Source organism: Thunnus albacares, chromosome 24 (assembly GCF_914725855.1).
Source record: "Thunnus albacares chromosome 24, fThuAlb1.1, whole genome shotgun sequence".
Lineage (NCBI taxonomy): Eukaryota > Metazoa > Chordata > Actinopteri > Scombriformes > Scombridae > Thunnus > Thunnus albacares.
This window is the reverse complement of record NC_058129.1, coordinates 20,202,168-20,222,384: the sequence shown is the minus strand read 5'-3', so window position 1 is coordinate 20,222,384 and position 20,217 is coordinate 20,202,168. Positions and strand designations below refer to the sequence as shown.

The following is a 20,217-nucleotide window of genomic DNA, read 5'->3' as shown; positions in this document are numbered from 1 at the left end:
GTCGAGGTCTCCTGCGGCGATGAAGAATGCATCAGAGTGGGGCGTCTCAGAGTTCTGTTCTCTAGAGTTCTGGAGTCATGAACTCTACAGTCTTTATAACCACGTCTTTGACTCGCAGCCGGACCACAACCCGGTGGAGAGTCAGACCGTCCAGATGAGTCATTGTGTCCGACACGTTTCCATTCTGTCAAGTGTCAGTTGGGTCTGGTCTCCGTTGGGTCTGGTCTTTGTTGGGTCTGGTCTTTGTTGGGTCTGGTCTTTTTTGGGTCTGGTCTACGTTCGGTCTATTCTACATTCGGTCTCGTCCACATAAGTTCTGGTCTACATTAGTTCTGGTCTGTTCGGTCTGGTCTATGTTAGGTCTGGTCTACGTTAGTTCTGGTCTGTTCGGTCTGGTCTACGTTCGGTCTGGTCTGTTGGGTCTGGTCTACGTTAGGTCTGGTCTACATTGGATCTGGTCTGTTGGGTCTGGTCTACGTAAGGTCTGTTCTACGTTGGGTCTGGTCTACGTTAGGTCTGGTCTACGTTAGTTCTGGTCTGTTCGGTCTGGTCTACGTTGGGTCTGGTCTGTTTGGTCTGGTCTACGTTAGGTCTGGTCTACGTTGGGTCTGGTCTACGTTAGGTCTGGTCTACGTTGGGTCTGGTCTACGTTGGGTCTGGTCTAAGTTAGGTCTGGTCTACGTTGGGTCTGGTCTGTGAGGTCTGGTCTACGTTGGGTCTGGTCTGTGGGGTCTGGTCTACGTTGGGTCTGGTCTACATTGGGTCTGGTCTACGTTGGGTCTGGTCTGTGGTGTCTGGTCTACGTTGGGTCTGGTCTACATTGGGTCTGGTCTGTTGGGTCTGGTCTACCTTGGGTCTGGTCTGTGGTGTCTGGTCTACGTTGGGTCTGGTCTACATTGGGTCTGGTCTGTTGGGTCTGGTCTCTTGGGTCTGGTCTACGTGTGGTCTGGTCTGTTGGGTCTGGTCTGTTGGGTCTGATCTATGTTGGGTCTGGTCTACGTTGGGTCTGGTCTACGTTGGGTCTGGTCTCTGTGAACGTGGACCCACAGAGTCTCTCGTGTCGAGTATAAATAACATCCCTCCATCATCTGTTTGATTCATGTCATTTAACCCCAAACATCTCTGACCTTTGACCTCTGACCTCTGCTTCATGTGTCTAACCTGCTTCTCCTCTTGTCTCCTCCCGCCTGCTGTAGCTGTTTCACAGCCACAAGGTACGACTAACTAACTAACTCTCCATTCCACCTTAAATCTGCTGAGGAGTCGCAGCGGCGCCTTAAAAACAAGAAATCTGTGAAATCTAAAGAGGAATAAATGAAACAATAAATAAATAAATAAACACATTCTCTTATTCTTTCACAGATTTATTCTTGTTTATGGCACTCCTTTGACCCCAAAGTCTGTTTGTTTTACTCGTCTTGCAGCACCGGCCGGGTGGAGTTTACTGCTCACTGAGCTCACAGAAAGTGTTTTACATCCTAAGCCCCACCCGCCTACTGCACCAAGATGCTTAAAACAAACACACCACAAGTTTTTCTCTTTAAATCTGATGTTTTCATATTTCATCTTCTTGTCCTAACATCTTCTTCTTCCTCCTCCTCTTCCTCCTTTCTCCTCTTCTTCTTCCTCCTCCTCCTCATCTTCCTCTCTGCAGAAGTATTATGGTCTGGATAATAAGTGGGGTCACATTGAGCAGTGGATGGTAGGACTCTGTATGAGCTGCAGTCAGACACATGGAAACCTTGTATCTCCTGTTTTCATTCTTTATTTTTATTATTTTCTACATCAGAGAACAAAACTGAAGACATTAAAACTATAAAACAACACATCAGGACTCATGTGATCAAACCAAAGTATGTTTGATAAGTCAGATTCCTCAGCGTGTCCACAGTTGGCCTTGATGGCAGCTCCGCTCAGTGCTGGTAAAACCAGTAACAGGTGAGCCTGGTCACCAGCTCGTTGGTGGGATTTCTCGCCTTCTTGAAGCGTTTGACCAGGACTTACTCGTCCCCACATTTCACATGTCTATGAGTTGTTAACAGCTCCACCAAATAGTGATTTTTCCCTCTAAACTTCTCACATGCTTTCATTTCAATAAATGTTCAAATGATCCAATATTTCAGCAAAAATCAAAGATTAGAGAAAAAGTCCAAAAACTGAAAACAGATTTGTGTATCAGAACTTTGTTTTTTCTTCTTTCCTCTCCCATTAATCATCTCACCACCCCTCAGATTTATCTGCTGACCCTTTGGAGGGGCCCGACCCCTAGGTTGGGAACCACTGGACTAAACTAGCTAACTGTATATAAAGTAGTGTAAACTAGCTCCACCTCCAGCAGCTACAACAGTAACATGCTGCTCTAACACTGATGCTTCACTATTAATAATCTAATGATGTCATATATAATAATATATCAGCGTCTCTTTGATTGGAGGTCAAAGGTCAGTTTACCTCCTGACACACAGACTCTGATGTAACGAGGGGAGATACGAGGTTTTCAGGTGGCGCTGCACACAGCATGTCAGCAGGAAGTAGATCTGTTAGTCTGCTTGTTGTTTGTTTGTTTGTTCTGCACGTGCTCAGACTGTCTCATGGATTAACGGTCATACTGATTGATGAGTGATTGATTATCAGTCTGCACTGAATGTGAAGTTTGTATTTAACAGCATCATTCAAATTTGATCAGTTTGTTTTGTTTTATTCTGATTTTATAGAAACTTTATATTTTTATTCCCATGTCTATTATTTTATATTATTGCATGTTGACGGTGGGCAGTGTTTCCCCTCAGCATGTCTGTCAGGTAGCTGCTGTGTTGTTTGACCCTGCTCTCTGTCTGTCAGGAGTTTCCTCTGAACACATCAGGTCAAACTGTATTGATTTAATATCATCTAATCTCATATAATAATAATAATAATAATAATAATAATAATATAACATCATCAGTGATCCGTTTGTGTTCAGAGGACACGTGACTCTCTCACTCTTCTTCTTCTGTGACTTCCAGCTCTGTAACTGTTCTCTGTTTCTTCTTCGTGGCTTCAGGAGGACAGTGAGCGCTACTCTCGCCACTCCCGGAGACACGCTTCGGTCTGTATCTCTTCTTCTTCTTTCTTTTCTTTTCCTGGCTGAGTGTCTCAGAGTGTGTTGCTGCGGCGACCGTCAGTCACACACCTGAGGGGAAGTGGACGGGTTAGATCAGGCTGGTTTCCATGGTAACGGGGGTGTGTTTGTGTGATTTCAGGTGTCAGACGATGAGGAGAGGATGTCTGTGGGGAGTCGAGGCAGCCTGAAGGTGAGACACACACACACACACACACACACACACACACACACACAAGTACTGATCAATACCAGAAGATATTGATCTGTTTCACACGTTAGTCAGGATACTGCAGGAATGATGACTCTGTGTTTCCAGTGATCTGCTTGGTCCGTTGGGCTGTTGATCCTCTGTTCAGCGTTATACGTTACCACGGTGATCTGCCTGGTTACCATAGTGATCTACCTAGTTACCATGGTGATTTACTTGTGCTAAAAGTGAGGCAGCTTCGTGATAGCAGAACACCTGAGTGACACATTGATGATGTCACTTCCTGACACACACACACACACACAGAGACCATCAGGCTGATCAGTGATCAATAACCGATAATAATCGATCGATGTTATTGAACACATGTAACCATCCTGCAGGTTTACAGCATTTACACTTCCTCTCTGTCTGTTACAATACTACAATACCCATGAGCCTCGGCTGCTGTTGCTATGGAGCCGAAGCCAAAACATCATGTCGCCATGGTTACTGAATTCACTCAAAGTGACCCAGAACTAATAAGTGAACTGATTTAATCTGCAGATTGTAAAACAAGTTAAATATTTAACTTCTGCTTGTTAGCAGCACACATGACCCGAGTCTAAGCTCTGCGATTGGCTGTTTCTTGCTGAAATGCACCCTGGGAGTTGTAGTTAATGTCTACTCTGAAAGCTTTATGTCCACAGTCCCGTAGCTTCAAGTTATTAACGACACTCTCACAACTCTCTCACAACTCTCTCACAACGCTCTCACAACTCTCTCACAACTCTCTCACAACTCTCTCACAACTCTCTCACAACGCTCTCACAACTCTCTCACAACTCTCTCACAACTCTCTCACAACTCTCTCACAACGCTCTCACAACTCTCTCACAACTCTCTCACAACTCTCTCACAACGCTCTCACAACTCTCTCACAACGCTCTCACAACTCTCTCACAACGCTCTCACAACTCTCTCACAACTCTCTCACAACGCTCTCAACGCTCTCACAACTCTCTCACAACTCTCTCACAACTCTCTCACAACTCTCTCACAACGCTCTCACAACTCTCTCACAACTCCCTCACAACTCTCTCACAACGCTCTCAACGCTCTCACAACTCTCTCACAACTCCCTCACAACTCTCTCACAACGCTCTCAACGCTCTCACAACCCTCACAACGCTCTCACAACTCTCTCACAACTCTCTCACAACTCTCTCACAACGCTCTCAACGCTCTCACAACCCTCACAACGCTCTCACAACTCTCTCACAACGCTCTCACAACGCTCTCACAACTCTCTCACAACTCTCTCACAACTCTCTCACAACGCTCTCAACGCTCTCACAACCCTCACAACGCTCTCACAACTCTCTCACAACTCTCTCACAACTCTCTCACAACTCTCTCACAACTCCCTCACAACTCTCTCACAACGCTCTCAACGCTCTCACAACCCTCACAACGCTCTCACAACGCTCTCACAACGCTCTCACAACTCTCTCACAACTCTCTCACAACTCTCTCACAACTCTCTCACAACGCTCTCACAACTCTCTCACAACTCCCTCACAACTCTCTCACAACGCTCTCAACGCTCTCACAACGCTCTCACAACTCTCTCACAACTCTCTCACAACGCTCTCACAACGCTCTCACAACTCTCTCACAACGCTCTCACAACTCTCTCACAACTCTCTCACAACTCTCTCACAACTCTCTCACAACGCTCTCACAACTCTCTCACAACTCCCTCACAACTCTCTCACAACGCTCTCAACGCTCTCACAACTCCCTCACAACTCTCTCACAACTCTCTCACAACGCTCTCACAACGCTCTCACAACTCTCTCACAACTCTCTCACAACTCTCTCACAACGCTCTCAACGCTCTCACAACCCTCACAACTCTCTCACAACTCCCTCACAACTCTCTCACAACGCTCTCAACGCTCTCACAACGCTCTCACAACTCTCTCACAACTCTCTCACAACTCTCTCACAACTCTCTCACAACTCTCTCACAACTCCCTCACAACTCTCTCACAACGCTCTCAACGCTCTCACAACCCTCACAACGCTCTCACAACGCTCTCACAACGCTCTCACAACTCTCTCACAACTCTCTCACAACTCTCTCACAACGCTCTCACAACTCTCTCACAACTCCCTCACAACTCTCTCACAACGCTCTCAACGCTCTCACAACTCTCTCACAACTCTCTCACAACTCTCTCACAACTCTCTCACAACTCTCTCACAACGCTCTCACAACTCTCTCACAACTCTCTCACAACTCTCTCACAACGCTCTCACAACGCTCTCACAACTCTCTCACAACGCTCTCACAACGCTCTCAACGCTCTCACAACGCTCTCACAACGCTCTCACAACGCTCTCACAACTCTCTCACAACGCTCTCACAACTCTCTCACAACTCTCTCATAACTCTCTCATAACTCTCTCAACGCTCTCACAACGCTCTCACAACGCTCTCACAACTCTCTCACAACTCTCTCACAACTCTCTCACAACGCTCTCACAACTCTCTCACAACTCTCTCACAACGCTCTCAACGCTCTCACAACTCTCTCACAACTCTCTCACAACTCTCTCACAACTCTCTCACAACTCTCTCACAACTCTCTCACAACTCTCTCAACGCTCTCACAACTCTCTCACAACTCTCTCACAACTCTCTCACAACTCTCTCACAACTCTCTCACAACTCTCTCACAACGTTCTCACAACTCTCTCACAACGCTCTCACAACTCTCTCACAACTCTCTCACAACTCCCTCACAACTCTCTCACAACGCTCTCAACGCTCTCACAACCCTCACAACGCTCTCACAACCCTCACAACTCTCTCACAACTCTCTCACAACTCTCTCACAACTCCCTCACAACTCTCTCACAACTCTCTCACAACGCTCTCACAACTCTCTCACAACTCTCTCACAACTCTCTCACAACTCTCTCACAACTCTCTCACAACTCTCACAACTCTCTCACAACTCTCTCACAACTCTCTCACAACTCTCTCACAACTCTCTCACAACTCTCTCACAACGTTCTCACAACTCTCTCACAACGCTCTCACAACTCTCTCACAACTCTCTCACAACTCCCTCACAACTCTCTCACAACGCTCTCAACGCTCTCACAACCCTCACAACGCTCTCACAACCCTCACAACTCTCTCACAACTCTCTCACAACTCTCTCACAACTCCCTCACAACTCTCTCACATCTCTCTCACAACGCTCTCACAACGCTCTCACAACTCTCTCACAACTCCCTCACAACTCTCTCACAACGCTCTCAACGCTCTCACAACCCTCACAACGCTCTCACAACCCTCACAACTCTCTCACAACTCTCTCACAACTCTCTCACAACTCTCTCACAACTCTCTCACAACGCTCTCACAACTCTCTCACAACTCCCTCACAACTCTCTCACAACGCTCTCAACGCTCTCACAACGCTCTCACAACTCTCTCACAACTCTCTCACAACTCTCTCACAACTCTCTCACAACGCTCTCACAACTCTCTCACAACTCTCTCACAACTCTCTCACAACGCTCTCACAACGCTCTCACAACTCTCTCACAACGCTCTCACAACGCTCTCAACGCTCTCACAACTCTCTCACAACGCTCTCACAACTCTCTCACAACTCTCTCATAACTCTCTCAACGCTCTCACAACGCTCTCACAACGCTCTCACAACTCTCTCACAACTCTCTCACAACGCTCTCACAACTCTCTCACAACTCTCTCACAACTCTCTCACAACGCTCTCACAACGCTCTCACAACTCTCTCACAACTCTCTCACAACGCTCTCACAACTCTCTCACAACTCTCTCACAACTCTCTCACAACGCTCTCACAACTCTCTCACAACTCTCTCACAACGCTCTCACAACTCTCTCACAACGCTCTCACAACGCTCTCAACTCTCTCACAACTCTCTCACAACTCTCTCACAACTCTCTCACAACTCTCTCACAACGCTCTCACAACTCTCTCACAACGCTCTCACAACGCTCTCAACTCTCTCACAACTCTCTCACAACTCTCTCACAACTCTCTCACAACTCTCTCACAACTCTCTCAACGCTCTCACAACGCTCTCACAACTCTCTCACAACTCTCTCACAACTCTCTCACAACTCTCTCAACGCTCTCACAACGCTCTCACAACTCTCTCACAACGCTCTCACAACTCTCTCACAACTCTCTCACAACGCTCTCACAACTCTCTCACAACTCTCTCACAACTCTCTCACAACTCTCTCACAACGCTCTCACAACGTTCTCACAACTCTCTCACAACGCTCTCACAACTCTCTCACAACTCTCTCACAACGCTCTCTCACAACGCTCTCACAACGCTCTCACAACTCTCTCACAACGCTCTCACAACGCTCACAACGCTCTCACAACGCTCTCACAACGCTCTCACAACGCTCTCACAACTCTCTCACAACGCTCTCACAACGCTCTCACAACGCTCTCACAACGCTCACAACGCTCTCACAACGCTCTCACAACGCTCACAACGCTCTCACAACGCTCTCACAACGCTCTCACAACGCTCACAACGCTCTCACAACGCTCTCACAACGCTCACAACGCTCTCACAACGCTCTCACAACGCTCTCACAACGCTCTCACAATGCTCTCACAACGTTCTCACAACATGTCTTGATGTTACAGCGAGGACTGAAACATGTTTCTTCTTCTCTGCAGCCGTCAGCGCGGCTCTGTGAAGGTCCTCGCTCTCTGAGCTGCAGGGTCGGTCTCTGACATCACTTCCTGTTGTTAGTGTGTGCTGTCAGTAGACAAACCGTAGAAAGAGATCAGTCAATCAATCAATCAATACAATAATGCATTGATTCATTGCTCAGTAGTAATCAGTGAAATGGTGACATCTGCTCGTCAAACTCTGCCGTTACTAACAACTGATTCTGTCTTCCTTCCTTCCATCCTTCTTTCCTCCTTCCTTCCTTCCTTCCTTCCTTCCTCCCTTCCTTCCTTCCTTCCTTCCTTCTTTCCTTCCTTCCTCCCTTCCTTCCTTCCTTCATCCTTCCTTCCTTCCTTCCTTCCTTCCTTCCTCCCTTCCTTCCTTCATCCTTCCTTCCTTCCTTCCTTCCTTCCTTCCTTCCTCCCTTCCTTCCTTCCTTCCTTCCTTCCTTCTTTCCTTCCTTCCTTCCATCCTTCCATCCTTCCTTCCTTCCTTCCTTCCTTCATCCTTCCTTCCTTCCTTCCTCCCTTCCTTCCTTCCTTCCTTCCTTCCTCTCTTCCTTCCTTCCTTCCTCCCTTCCTTCCTTCCTTCCTTCCTTCTTTCCTTCCTTCCTTCCATCCTTCCTTCCTTCCTTCCTTCCTTCATCCTTCCTTCCTTCCTTCCTTCCTCCCTTCCTTCCTTCCTTCCTTCCTTCCTCCCTTCCTTCCTTCCATCCTTCCTTCCTTCCATCCTTCCTTCCATCCTTCCTTCTTTCCTTCCTTCCTTCCATCCTTCCTTCTTTCCTTCCTTCCTTCCATCCTTCCATCCTTCCTTCCTTCCTTCCATCCTTCCTTCCTTCCTTCCTTCCTTCCTTCCTTCCTTCATCCTTCCTTCCTTCCTTCCTTCCTCCCTTCCTTCCTTCCTTCCTTCATCCTTCCTTCCATCCTTCCTTCCTTCCATCCTTCCTTCCTTCCTTCCTTCTTTCCTTCCTTCCTTCCATCCTTCCTTCCTTCCTTCCTTCCTTCATCCTTCCTTCCTTCCTTCCTTCCTCCCTTCCTTCCTTCCTTCCATCCTTCCTTCCTTCCATCCTTCCTTCCATCCTTCCTTCCTTCCTTCCTTCCATCCTTCCTTCCTTCCATCCTTCCTTCCTTCCATCCTTCCTTCCTTCCTTCCTTCTTTCCTTCCTTCCTTCCATCCTTCCTTCCTTCCTTCCTTCCTTCATCCTTCCTTCCTTCCTTCCTTCCTCCCTTCCTTCCTTCCTTCCATCCTTCCTTCCTTCCATCCTTCCTTCCATCCTTCCTTCATCCTTCCTTCCTTCATCCTTCCTTCCTTCCTTCCTTCCTCCCTTCCTTCCTTCCTTCCATCCTTCCTTCCTTCCATCCTTCCTTCCTTCCATCCTTCCTTCTATCCTTCCTTCCTCCCCTCCAGCCGTCGGACTATGGAGGGTTTTTGGGCTCCAGTTCTCGTGCTTCCTCCAGGGCCAGTTCAGCTCGTGCGAGCCCAGTGGTGAGCTCTGGGTGGTGTTTGTGTGTTTGTGTTAAAAAATGGCCAACTAGATGGCATGACTTCCTGCATGACTTCCTGCATGACTTCCTGCATGACTTCCTGCATGACTTCCTGCATGACTTCCTGCATGACTTCCTGCAACGCTCTGTTTAATAAGCGTCCTACTCTGGGTGGCGTTGCACTCGTCTGCCGCCGCCAGGCGTCTGTTCACTTCACCTCCTCCCTCACACAGAGACGCTTCCTGCTGGCGTCTACGGAGCCTCAGGAAGGACATTTCTCCTCAGTGATGGTTGATGTTTCTGCATTTAGATAAAGTCTTCAGGTGGTTCATCTCAACACACTCATGCATGTTCAGCCTGAAACAAGCCTCAGTCAGAAGAATTGTCCTGCCTGATGCTCCGTAGCGGCCGGCAGGCGGCAGGCGGTGCTCTCTCTCTCTCTCTCTCTCTCTCTCTCTCTCTCTCTCTCTCTCTCTCTCTCTCTCTCTCTCTCTCTCTCTCTCTGACGCCACCTGCTGGCCGTCTGTCCACATTTCTGATTATTGATGATCAATACTTGCTCCTGTCGTGAGGTGCTGCGTCTCCATGGTAACGTGTTTGTGTGTGCAGGTGGAGGAGAGGCCTGACAGAGACTTCCTGGAGAAAGTGAGTCTAAAGACTTCATTTTAATCTAAAAGACAAAACAAATTAAATTCTGTAAATTTAATTTGAATTTTGTTTGTTTTGGAAAATTAAAAATTAAATTGTTACTAGTTTGTAATATTTTTGTGAATCTAAACAAGTTGATTTATTTAACTGATTATGATTATTGATTAATTATGGATGACCTCGTCCTCTCAGGGCTCGAGGACGGCGTCGACACTGTCCGCCGCCACGCTCGCCTCGCTGGGCGGAGCTTCGTCCCGCAGAGGAAGCTGTGACACGTCGTTCTCCGTGGAGACGGAGGCGTCCATCAGAGACATGAAGGTACGGTATTATACTTTACTGATCAATCCATCATCATCAATAAAGGTTTTATTCATTCTTCATCATAATCATGGTGTTATTGATCGTGTCAGGACTCTCTGGCGGAGGCGGAGGAGAAGTATCGTAAAGCGATGGTTTCAAACGCTCAGCTGCACAACGAGAAGTCGACTCTGATGTTTCAGGTGGAAACTCTGCGGGAGGAACTCAGCGACATGGAGGAGCTGCTGTGGGAGGCACGTCGCCACGGCGACGACAGGACAAAGGTCAGAGGTCACAGGGCGCTTTACTTTCAGAATAAAAGCTCCATGTTTGATAGATGAGTTTCAGTCACAGGAGACGCTCACCTGAGACCGTAGAGTGTGAGCGTATTGAACAGTTTATCATTGATTATTGATTATTGTTTTATATCTGTAGGAGTGTGAGCGTATTGAACAGTTTATCATTGATTATTGATTATTGTTTTATATCTGTAGGAGTGTGAGCGTGAGCGTCAGGCTCACAGTGTTCTTCAGTTCCAGTTTAAAGAGATGAGAGACACTCTGAGACAGACTGAAGAGCTGCTGACGGTCAGTTCAACACACACACACACACACACACACACACACACACACACACACACACTGAACACACACACACACACACACACACACACACACACACACACACACACACACTGAACACACACACACTGAACACACACACACACACACTGAACACACACACACTGAACACACACACTGAACACACACACACTGAACACACACACTGAACACACACACACTGAACACACACACTGAACACACACACACACACACTGAACACACACACTGAACACACACACACACACACACACACTGAACACACACACACACACACACACACTGAACACACACACACACACACACACACACACTGAACACACACACACACACACACACACACACACTTTTAACAGGAATCTGAGGAGGCAGCTTTTCTTTCCAAACTAACAAACACTCTGACTGTTCTTCCTCCTCCTCCTCATCTTCCTCCTCCTCCTCCTCCTCCTCCTCCTCCTCCTCCTCCTCCCAGGAGGTGTCAGCTCTCCGTCTGCAGAGTGGAGTGTATTGTCAGGAGATCTCTGACCTGCAGGAGGCTCTGCAGTGGAAGGAGAAGAAGATCGGGGTACGAAACCTCCTCAGAGGCAGAAAATCACGTTTCATTAACTTTCTGACACGTTTACTATGAATAAAAAGATTAAAAACATAAGAAAACATGAAATAAAGAGACGACAGAAAGAAACGAATAATGAATAAAGAATAAATTTCACTATAATATAAAATATTTGATCCTTAAAACAATAAAGATACGATAAATCTGAAACAATAACTTCATAAACTAACATCAGAAAACACAAAGTGAAGCTCTGCTGACTGACTTTACTGACATTCTATTTACACTGTTTCACTACTGTTTCACTACTGCTGCTTCTATAACAAACTGCCTTCCTCTCCTCTAACCTCCTCCTCCTCCTCTCCTCTAACCTCCTCCTCCTCTCCTCTAACCTCCTCCTCCTCCTCTCCTCTAACCTCCTCCTCCTCCTCTCCTCTAACCTCCTCCTCTCCTCTAACCTCCTCCTGCTCCTCTCCTCTAACCTCCTCCTCCTCTCCTCTAACCTCCTCCTCCTCCTCTCCTCTAACCTCCTCCTCCTCCTCTCCTCTAACCTCCTCCTGCTCTCCTCTAACCTCCTCCTCCTCCTCTCCTCTAACCTCCTCCTCCTCCTCTCCTCTAACCTCCTCCTCCTCTCCTCTAACCTCCTCCTCCTCCTCTCCTCTAACCTCCTCCTCCTCCTCTCCTCTAACCTCCTCCTGCTCCTCTAACCTCCTCCTCCTCCTCCTCCTCTTCCTCCTCCCCCTCTCCTCTAACCTCCTCCTCCTCCTCCTCCTCTTCCTCCTCCCCCTCTCCTCTAACCTCCTCCTCCTCTTCCTCCTCCTCCTCTCCTCTAACCTCCTCCTCTAACCTCCTCCTCCTCTTCCTCCTCCTCCTCTCCTCTAACCTCCTCCTCTTCCTCCTCCTCCTCCTCCTCCTCCTCCTGCTGCCTGTCAGGCGTTGGAGAGGCAGATAGAAATCTCTGACATCGTTCGGATCGAACGTGACCGGCTCAGAGACGAGGTGGTCCGACTCCGAGATTTGCTCAAGGTACAGAAGAAGAAGAAGGACTGTGTGATGTCACCTTCATCTTCATCATCATCATCAGGCCTTCATCTTCATCCATCAAAGCTGTGGCTGAAACCAACAGTAGAACTATAACTCATAACGTTATAACTTTATTAAAGTTTCATCAGGAGAAAACATGATTTATATTTAGTTTATATTTGTTTTGACTGATGTGTCAGTTTTAATGTCATTGAACTCAGGTTGCAGCCTGTTTATTACACAACTATTTACTGAAGAAATAATCAATCAATAATCTGACCCAAAATATTGATTTAAAAATGATTTTATTGCTTCCGCTAATTATTCACAGCAGAGGTCCGTTATTCACAGCAGAGGTCCGTTATTCACAGCAGCGGTCCGTTATTCACAGCAACGGTCCGTTATTCACAGCAGAGGTCCGTTATTCACAGCAGCGGTCCGTTATTCACAGCAGAGGTCCGTTATTCACAGCAGAGGTCCGTTATTCACAGCAGAGGTCCGTTATTCACAGCAACGGTCCGTTATTCACAGCAACGGTCCGTTATTCACAGCAACGGTCCGTTATTCACAGCAGAGGTCTGTTATTCACAGCAGAGGTCCGTTATTCACAGCAGAGGTCCGTTATTCACAGCAGAGGTCCGTTATTCACAGCAGCGGTCCGTTATTCACAGCAGAGGTCCGTTATTCACAGCAGAGGTCCGTTATTCACAGCAGAGGTCCGTTATTCACAGCAGAGGTCCGTTATTCACAGGAAAGAGGTCCGTTATTCACAGCAACGGTCCGTTATTCACAGGAAAGAGGTCCGTTATTCACAGCAACGGTCCGTTATTCACAGCAGAGGTCCGTTATTCACAGCAGAGGTCCGTTATTCACAGCAGAGGTCCGTTATTCACAGCAGAGGTCCGTTATTCATAGCAGAGGTCCGTTATTCACAGCAGCGGTCCGTTATTCACAGCAACGGTCCGTTATTCACAGCAGCGGTTCGTTATTCACAGCAACGGTCCGTTATTCACAGCAACGGTCCGTTATTCACAGCAGCGGTCCGTTATTCACAGCAACGGTCCGTTATTCACAGCAGAGGTCCGTTATTCACAGCAGAGGTCCGTTATTCACAGCAGCGGTCCGTTATTCACAGCAGAGGTCCGTTATTCACAGCAGAGGTCCGTTGTTCACAGCAACGGTCCGTTGTTCACAGCAGCGGTTCGTTATTCACAGCAGAGGTCCGTTATTCACAGCAGAGGTCCGTTATTCATAGCAGAGGTCCGTTATTCACAGCAACGGCCTGTTATTCACAGCAACGGTCCGTTATTCACAGCAGAGGTCCGTTATTCACAGCAGCGGTCCGTTATTCACAGCAGCGGTTCGTTATTCACAGCAGAGGTCCGTTATTCACAGCAGCGGTCCGTTATTCACAGCAGAGGTCCGTTATTCACAGCAGAGGTCCGTTATTCACAGCAGCGGTCCGTTATTCACAGCAGAGGTCCGTTATTCACAGCAGAGGTCCGTTATTCACAGCAACGGCCCGTTATTCACAGCAACGGTCCGTTATTCACAGCAGAGGTCCGTTATTCACAGCAGAGGTCCGTTATTCACAGCAACGGCCCGTTATTCACAGCAACGGCCCGTTATTCACAGCAACGGTTCGTTATTCACAGCAGAGGTCCGTTATTCACAGCAGAGGTCCGTTATTCACAGCAGCGGTTCGTTATTCACAGCAACGGTCCGTTATTCACAGCAGAGGTCCGTTATTCACAGCAACGGCCCGTTATTCACAGCAACGGTCCGTTATTCACAGCAGAGGTCCGTTATTCACAGCAGAGGTCCGTTATTCACAGCAGCGGTCCGTTATTCACAGCAGCGGTTCGTTATTCACAGCAACGGTCCGTTATTCACAGCAGAGGTCCGTTATTCATAGCAGAGGTCCGTTATTCACAGCAGCGGTTCGTTATTCACAGCAACGGTCCGTTATTCACAGCAGAGGTCCGTTATTCATAGCAGAGGTCCGTTATTCACAGCAGCGGTCCGTTATTCACAGCAGAGGTCCGTTATTCACAGCAGCGGTTCGTTATTCACAGCAGAGGTCCGTTATTCACAGCAGCGGTTCGTTATTCACAGCAACGGTCCGTTATTCACAGCAGAGGTCCGTTATTCATAGCAGAGGTCCGTTATTCACAGCAGCGGTCCGTTATTCACAGCAGAGGTCCGTTATTCATAGCAGCGGTCCGTTATTCACAGCAGCGGTCCGTTATTCACAGCAGCGGTCCGTTATTCACAGCAACGGTCCGTTATTCACAGCAGCGGTCCGTTATTCACAGCAGAGGTCCGTTATTCACAGCAGCGGTCCGTTATTCACAGCAGAGGTCCGTTATTCACAGCAGAGGTCCGTTATTCACAGCAGAGGTCCGTTATTCACAGCAGAGGTCCGTTGTTCATAGCAACAGTAGAAGGCCGTACTTGACCAATCAGAATCGAGTATTCAACAAAGCTGCATAATAAGTGATCAATGATGTGATGTTTTTGTCGCCAACAGAAACACGGAGTGGTCGTCTCTCCTGAGGTCACCACCAACGGGGAGACGGGACTGGACGAGGCTGAGGATGATGTCACGGCAGAGTCTGCCTCCCGATTGGCTCAGGAGCCGTCACATGGTGGCAGAGAGAGCATGCTGGGTAAGAATCAACGACTAACAGCGATCGACATTAACAGTTCTGTTGCAGAGTGAGACATCCACAGCTTTAACCTTTATAACACACCTCTAAAACAGGAAAATACATAAAAATACTCATCATGAGTCTTTAATACAACATAAAAAATATGATGTTTTTTTTCATAAAGTTGTGAAACAAGTGAAGGTTTTAGGATATAACTGTTTATTACATACTCTGACCCAGTTTAATTAACTGAGATACTGACTCTAAATGTTAATTACAAAGTCAAAATTATGACTTAATGATCATTATAACTTTTCTAATCAACACGTTTGACTTTTTAATTGATATTTTTTTACCTTTTATTACATTATAATCAAAGTTATTAAGTTACAGTTATGACTTTTTAATCAGAGTTCTGATGTTATAAAATAAAACTAAATTAAAGTTATCAATCAACATTTTGACTTGAGTGAGTAAAATGTTTTAAGTCAAAATTATGACTTTTGAAATTAATTTTAAGACTTTTTATGAGATACCAAACCAGAGTTGTGTGATCCTTTATTAAGATTAAGTGTTTAGGTCTAAATAATCAAGATTCTAACATTTTAAGTCAAAATTATGACTTTTACAATCAAGATTATGAATTATGGGTCCAACATTCATTGAATGTTCATTCTAAATGTTAAAGTACTGAATCAGGATTATAAATTAATAAACCAGAGTTATTAGATCCTTTAGTAAGATGTAACATTATCACTTTTTAAGTCAAAACTGTCACATACTAAAACAAAGTTGAGAGAAGTAAAGGTTTATAGATGGAATACATATATCTGAATTGGGTTTACGTTTAGTCATTTTATTTTTGTTAACATCAAACCAACATACATCTGTAACATTTGGAATAAAATGACTGTCTGAATGATAAATGCATGCCGCTGTGTAATTATTGTTTAACTGCATGATGATAGTTGATCATTTCAATCAAAGGAAATTCAGCATCAACCTTCTAACACGTCTGCAGCGTCCTGCAGAAATCAAGAACCGCTTTAACTCCCCTGTGATCAAGACCTCGTTTCATCCCAGCGAGTCGGTTCGGGTTAATTCCCAACATCTGTCATCTTGTTCTTCTCTAACCAGTGAACTGTGTTTGGTCCTCCAACGTGTCCTTCATGGTCTTTCAGGAAACGTACGAGAGCGGCAGGCAGCAGATGTGCACAGCAGCTGTTGGATTTATCAACAGTCCCGGTCGCTGAGCGTCATCTCCACCAGTGACCGAACCAGAGCAGACACTTTAAAACAAGCGAAGGGGACGAATAAACAGGCCAGAGACAGAAAAGACAGAGCAGACAAACGTCCAGGCAGGAACGAAGGCGCAAACAAACAACCCAGAAACACGGAAGGCATTTATGATACAACCAAGAAAACCAGGCAGGACGCAAATCTTCTGCTCAGAAACGAAGGAATTAAAAAACAACCAAAGCCGAAATCTGCCGTCACCCGATCAATAGTTCATAATCAGGCTTTTAAAGGCAGAACCAGACCTGACAGTGAACCTGGAGTCACTTCATCCTCAGTATCACACCAGGATGTCCTTGTGATAGAAATGGAGCGCTCCTTTGATGAAGGAAACCCCAAAACTCAGATAAATGTGGGAGGAACTCGACTGACGGCAGTTTCAGCTGTTGGCAGAGCTTCAGCTGAAAAAATCCACAAATCAAGACTCGTTCCACCTCGAACTGCTGAAGACATCATCCTGGACAACAAGGCCTTAGCGAGTATCGTGACTGCTGGAAAACAAAACTGCCTGACTCAAGAGAAACAAAAACAAGATGTGGCAGCTGTGGTGGAAAATGAGACTTCATCTTCTGACAGAGATGTTGCTCAAACATCTTCGTCTGCTGTCGATCAGAGTTTCCAGAATCCAGACGAAGATGAACGAACAAGCAGGGATGAAGGTTGTTCAGAAAGAGTCGAGCCTGATATTTCAACTGTGTGTGCAGAAGAAAAGAAAACTAATGAGATGGTTGCTCAGATGTCAGTAAACTCTTTGAAAGAAAATGAATTTGTTGAGATTGAACAGTGTGATGAAGTTACAGAAGTTCTGACAGATTCAGAAACGGAGACGTTTGTATCGAGGGTTAAAACTTCTCTCAAACACCAACAAGAGACTGATACAGAGAATCAGGCTGAGTTAAGTTATACCGACTTATCTGAAGGTCCAAACTTTGAGACCAAACTGAGAACCATGGAAGATGATTTAACTCTTCCAGTGGTGAAGGCCATGTCTGATGAAAGGTGGGGAACACCTGAGGAACATCAGGAACCTGTTAAAGAAGTTCTTCAGATTCAGGACACAATTCAACACAATTCCTCTGAACGTCCAGACCATGAAGATCAGACTGAAGAGCCGAAGTCATCGACTGTGTCGGCATTCGTCTCCAGTGACATGTGGAAGGACCGGAGCGGTTTGGAAAAGATGTTTCACAGTGTGCTACAAGGGTTTATGGAAGATCGAGGTTTCGCTGCTGAAATCTCACAGCGTGTTCCAGAAATCACAGAATTTATTCAACAGTGGGTTTCAGATTTGGAGAAAGGAAACGCGTCGGATCAGATGCAGAACAAACCTTCTCCGTGTGAGAGAGTCGACCATGAATCAGCAGGACGAGTGATGGAGACTGAACTACCTGTGAAAGACTCACCAGGAGGAAGTAAATCTGCTGTTAGACATGTAGCGATAACCAAAGCCTGTTCAGTTTCAGAGATGTTGGAAGTTCCTTCTTTACAGGCACATCCTCAACCTGAGGACGTCTCCGTGGACTCATCTGGTTCCTCGAGTAAGATTTGTGAAGATGATCAAGATCCTCCAGCAAGAGATGACCAGGAAGCTGCAGAAAACACCTCAGGAGTCTCATCCGGCGCTTGTGACCCTGAGATGGAAGTCAACAAATCCTCCGCTGAAGAAGGCAAGCTCAGTCAGAGCTGCTCCGAGGACTTCATATTTATCAGCTCCTACTTCGCTGAACCCGTCAAGACCAGATCAGTGGAGTCTGGGTCGGATGCATCAACAGATCCAAAGATGTTTGTAGAAGTCGTCTCTGAACAAAAAGAACAAAGTGAGATAGTTCCTGTCGAAGATTTAAATGAGACGCACCTCGAACCGCATCGAACGTCCTCGACAAAGTCTCACGTTGTCGGCCAAAGTTCAAAGGTCAGAAGACTTTTAGAAATAACAGATGAAATCAGGGCGATGGCCGTTCCAGAGTTGGCCCTGATGAGCCTACAGGAAGGAAGAATCATAGAGGATCGATGGATCGACGAGTCGCCGGGACTGAGTGTGGAGGTACAGGAGGAGGCGTCAGTCGCAGACACGGACAGCTGCGAGGAGGTCGACGAGGAGGCGACACAGCAGCCGGCAGAGCGACAGGAAGGGCGACCGGAGGAGAAACACCTGAGTGGAAGGAGAAGAGTCTGTCTCCACAAACACAAAACTGAATGCAAGATTTCATAGATTCACAAGAACAAACTCAGATCTGAAAACAAACATCTGCAGATATTGTCTGTGAATTTACTTTAACTTTGTTGCAAGTTGTTGTATTTTATATAATATAAAAGAGACACGTTCTTTCTTTTTCAAAGCTTCATTGTCAGAGACGTAATAAATCCAAACTTCAGTATTTTGTAAATGTAGTCTCTGGTGTGTTTGGGAGCGTCTGACCACTGCAAGAGAGACGGCCCTAAAGTTGCTGGAAGTAGGAGGTCCAAGGGGTCACTGGCCCCAACTTTACCCTCCTGTATCTCCTCAAATGCCCCTGTAGTGCAACACTTACGGTAAAAAGATGTTTCAGTCATTCCCGTCCAATCTGAGACATCAGGTCAAATAAATCAGGCAAACATAAAACGGGAATAATGTTTTCATTTTAATCCAATCAAAGAGGACAATGTCACACAAATCTAATGCACACAGTGAACACAGCAACCAGTGGAACGGTTTCAGTGCTGCGTTACGTTGTTTAAGTCTGATGTCACGTTGAAATGAATGTTTAATCAGGCTGTTTTCGGCTGTGAAGGACATTTAGACTCCAGCATGTTGGCGTGTTGATGATATATGAAGGTAAAGCAGGAGGAGAGTCATGTTTTAAGGCTGCTGACGACATTAATGTTCCTATTGGCTGCCTGCTGGTCACTCAGTCCTGTTACTGTCCTGTAAGCTCGTAGTTTTTGGTAATTAAAGACAAGAAGCTGGTATCGAATCCCACAAGCTGCTTTGTGTTTGGGAGGATACAAACATCAACATGTTAACAACACATTCTGAGTTTTTCACCACTAGTTTCACTATGGATCAGTTAATACTGTGTTGTCATGAGTGCTGCTCCTGTTTATGGACAGTCGGTGGCAGCAACGCGCCAACAAAGGCAGTGAAGAAGACGTTTGTATATGTTGTGTGAAGGAGGGAAATGTATTCAACACATGATTAAGTCTCAAGTGTTAAACAACTTTAGTTTAAAGGAAGAAGAAAACTCCACAGCGCTCCTTTAACTTCTCATTTTAAAGTCTGTTTTTCTCATAAATCATCATTTTTCTACCAGAAGAATCTGTGATTAAACTCTGCAACATGAATATAGAAACAGCTGTTCCAGTTTAACTGTGTTTGTATAATTTAAACAGATTTTAACAGGAACGTTGATGCTTTTGTATCGATGTAAATAATCGTCTGTAAATCTTTGATGATGTCATAATAATCAATAAATCATCTGCACTGAGTCATTTCTGTGGTTTATTCCTCAGTTTGTGTTTCGTTCGTTCTTTTCTTGACAGTCAGCAGAGAAAGAAACCGTCAGCTTTCATGTCACAATTTATTTCTTCATCATTTAACTTCCATGAGTTTG

At 46.1% G+C, this 20,217-nt stretch overlaps 2 protein-coding genes across 7 annotated transcripts in view; both read left to right on the top strand.

Moving 5' to 3' along the window:
* Positions 1-20,217, top strand: part of LOC122976060 (NLR family CARD domain-containing protein 3-like) — a 395,924-nt gene that overhangs the window by 93,145 nt on the left and 282,562 nt on the right. The window lies entirely within an intron of this gene.
* Positions 1-20,217, top strand: part of lrrfip1b (leucine rich repeat (in FLII) interacting protein 1b) — a 30,429-nt gene that overhangs the window by 6,720 nt on the left and 3,492 nt on the right. Inside the window, exons 3-14 of one of the 6 annotated variants that reach the window (XM_044344319.1) lie at positions 1,197-1,214; positions 1,655-1,702; positions 3,044-3,088; positions 3,243-3,293; positions 9,463-9,540; positions 10,149-10,184; positions 10,380-10,505; positions 10,598-10,768; positions 10,979-11,071; positions 11,577-11,669; positions 12,591-12,683; positions 15,211-15,349. In XM_044344319.1, coding sequence (XP_044200254.1) covers positions 1,197-1,214; positions 1,655-1,702; positions 3,044-3,088; positions 3,243-3,293; positions 9,463-9,540; positions 10,149-10,184; positions 10,380-10,505; positions 10,598-10,768; positions 10,979-11,071; positions 11,577-11,669; positions 12,591-12,683; positions 15,211-15,349 — 991 coding nt within the window. The other 5 variants (XM_044344314.1, XM_044344315.1, XM_044344316.1 and 2 more) reach the window with 5 other exon arrangements.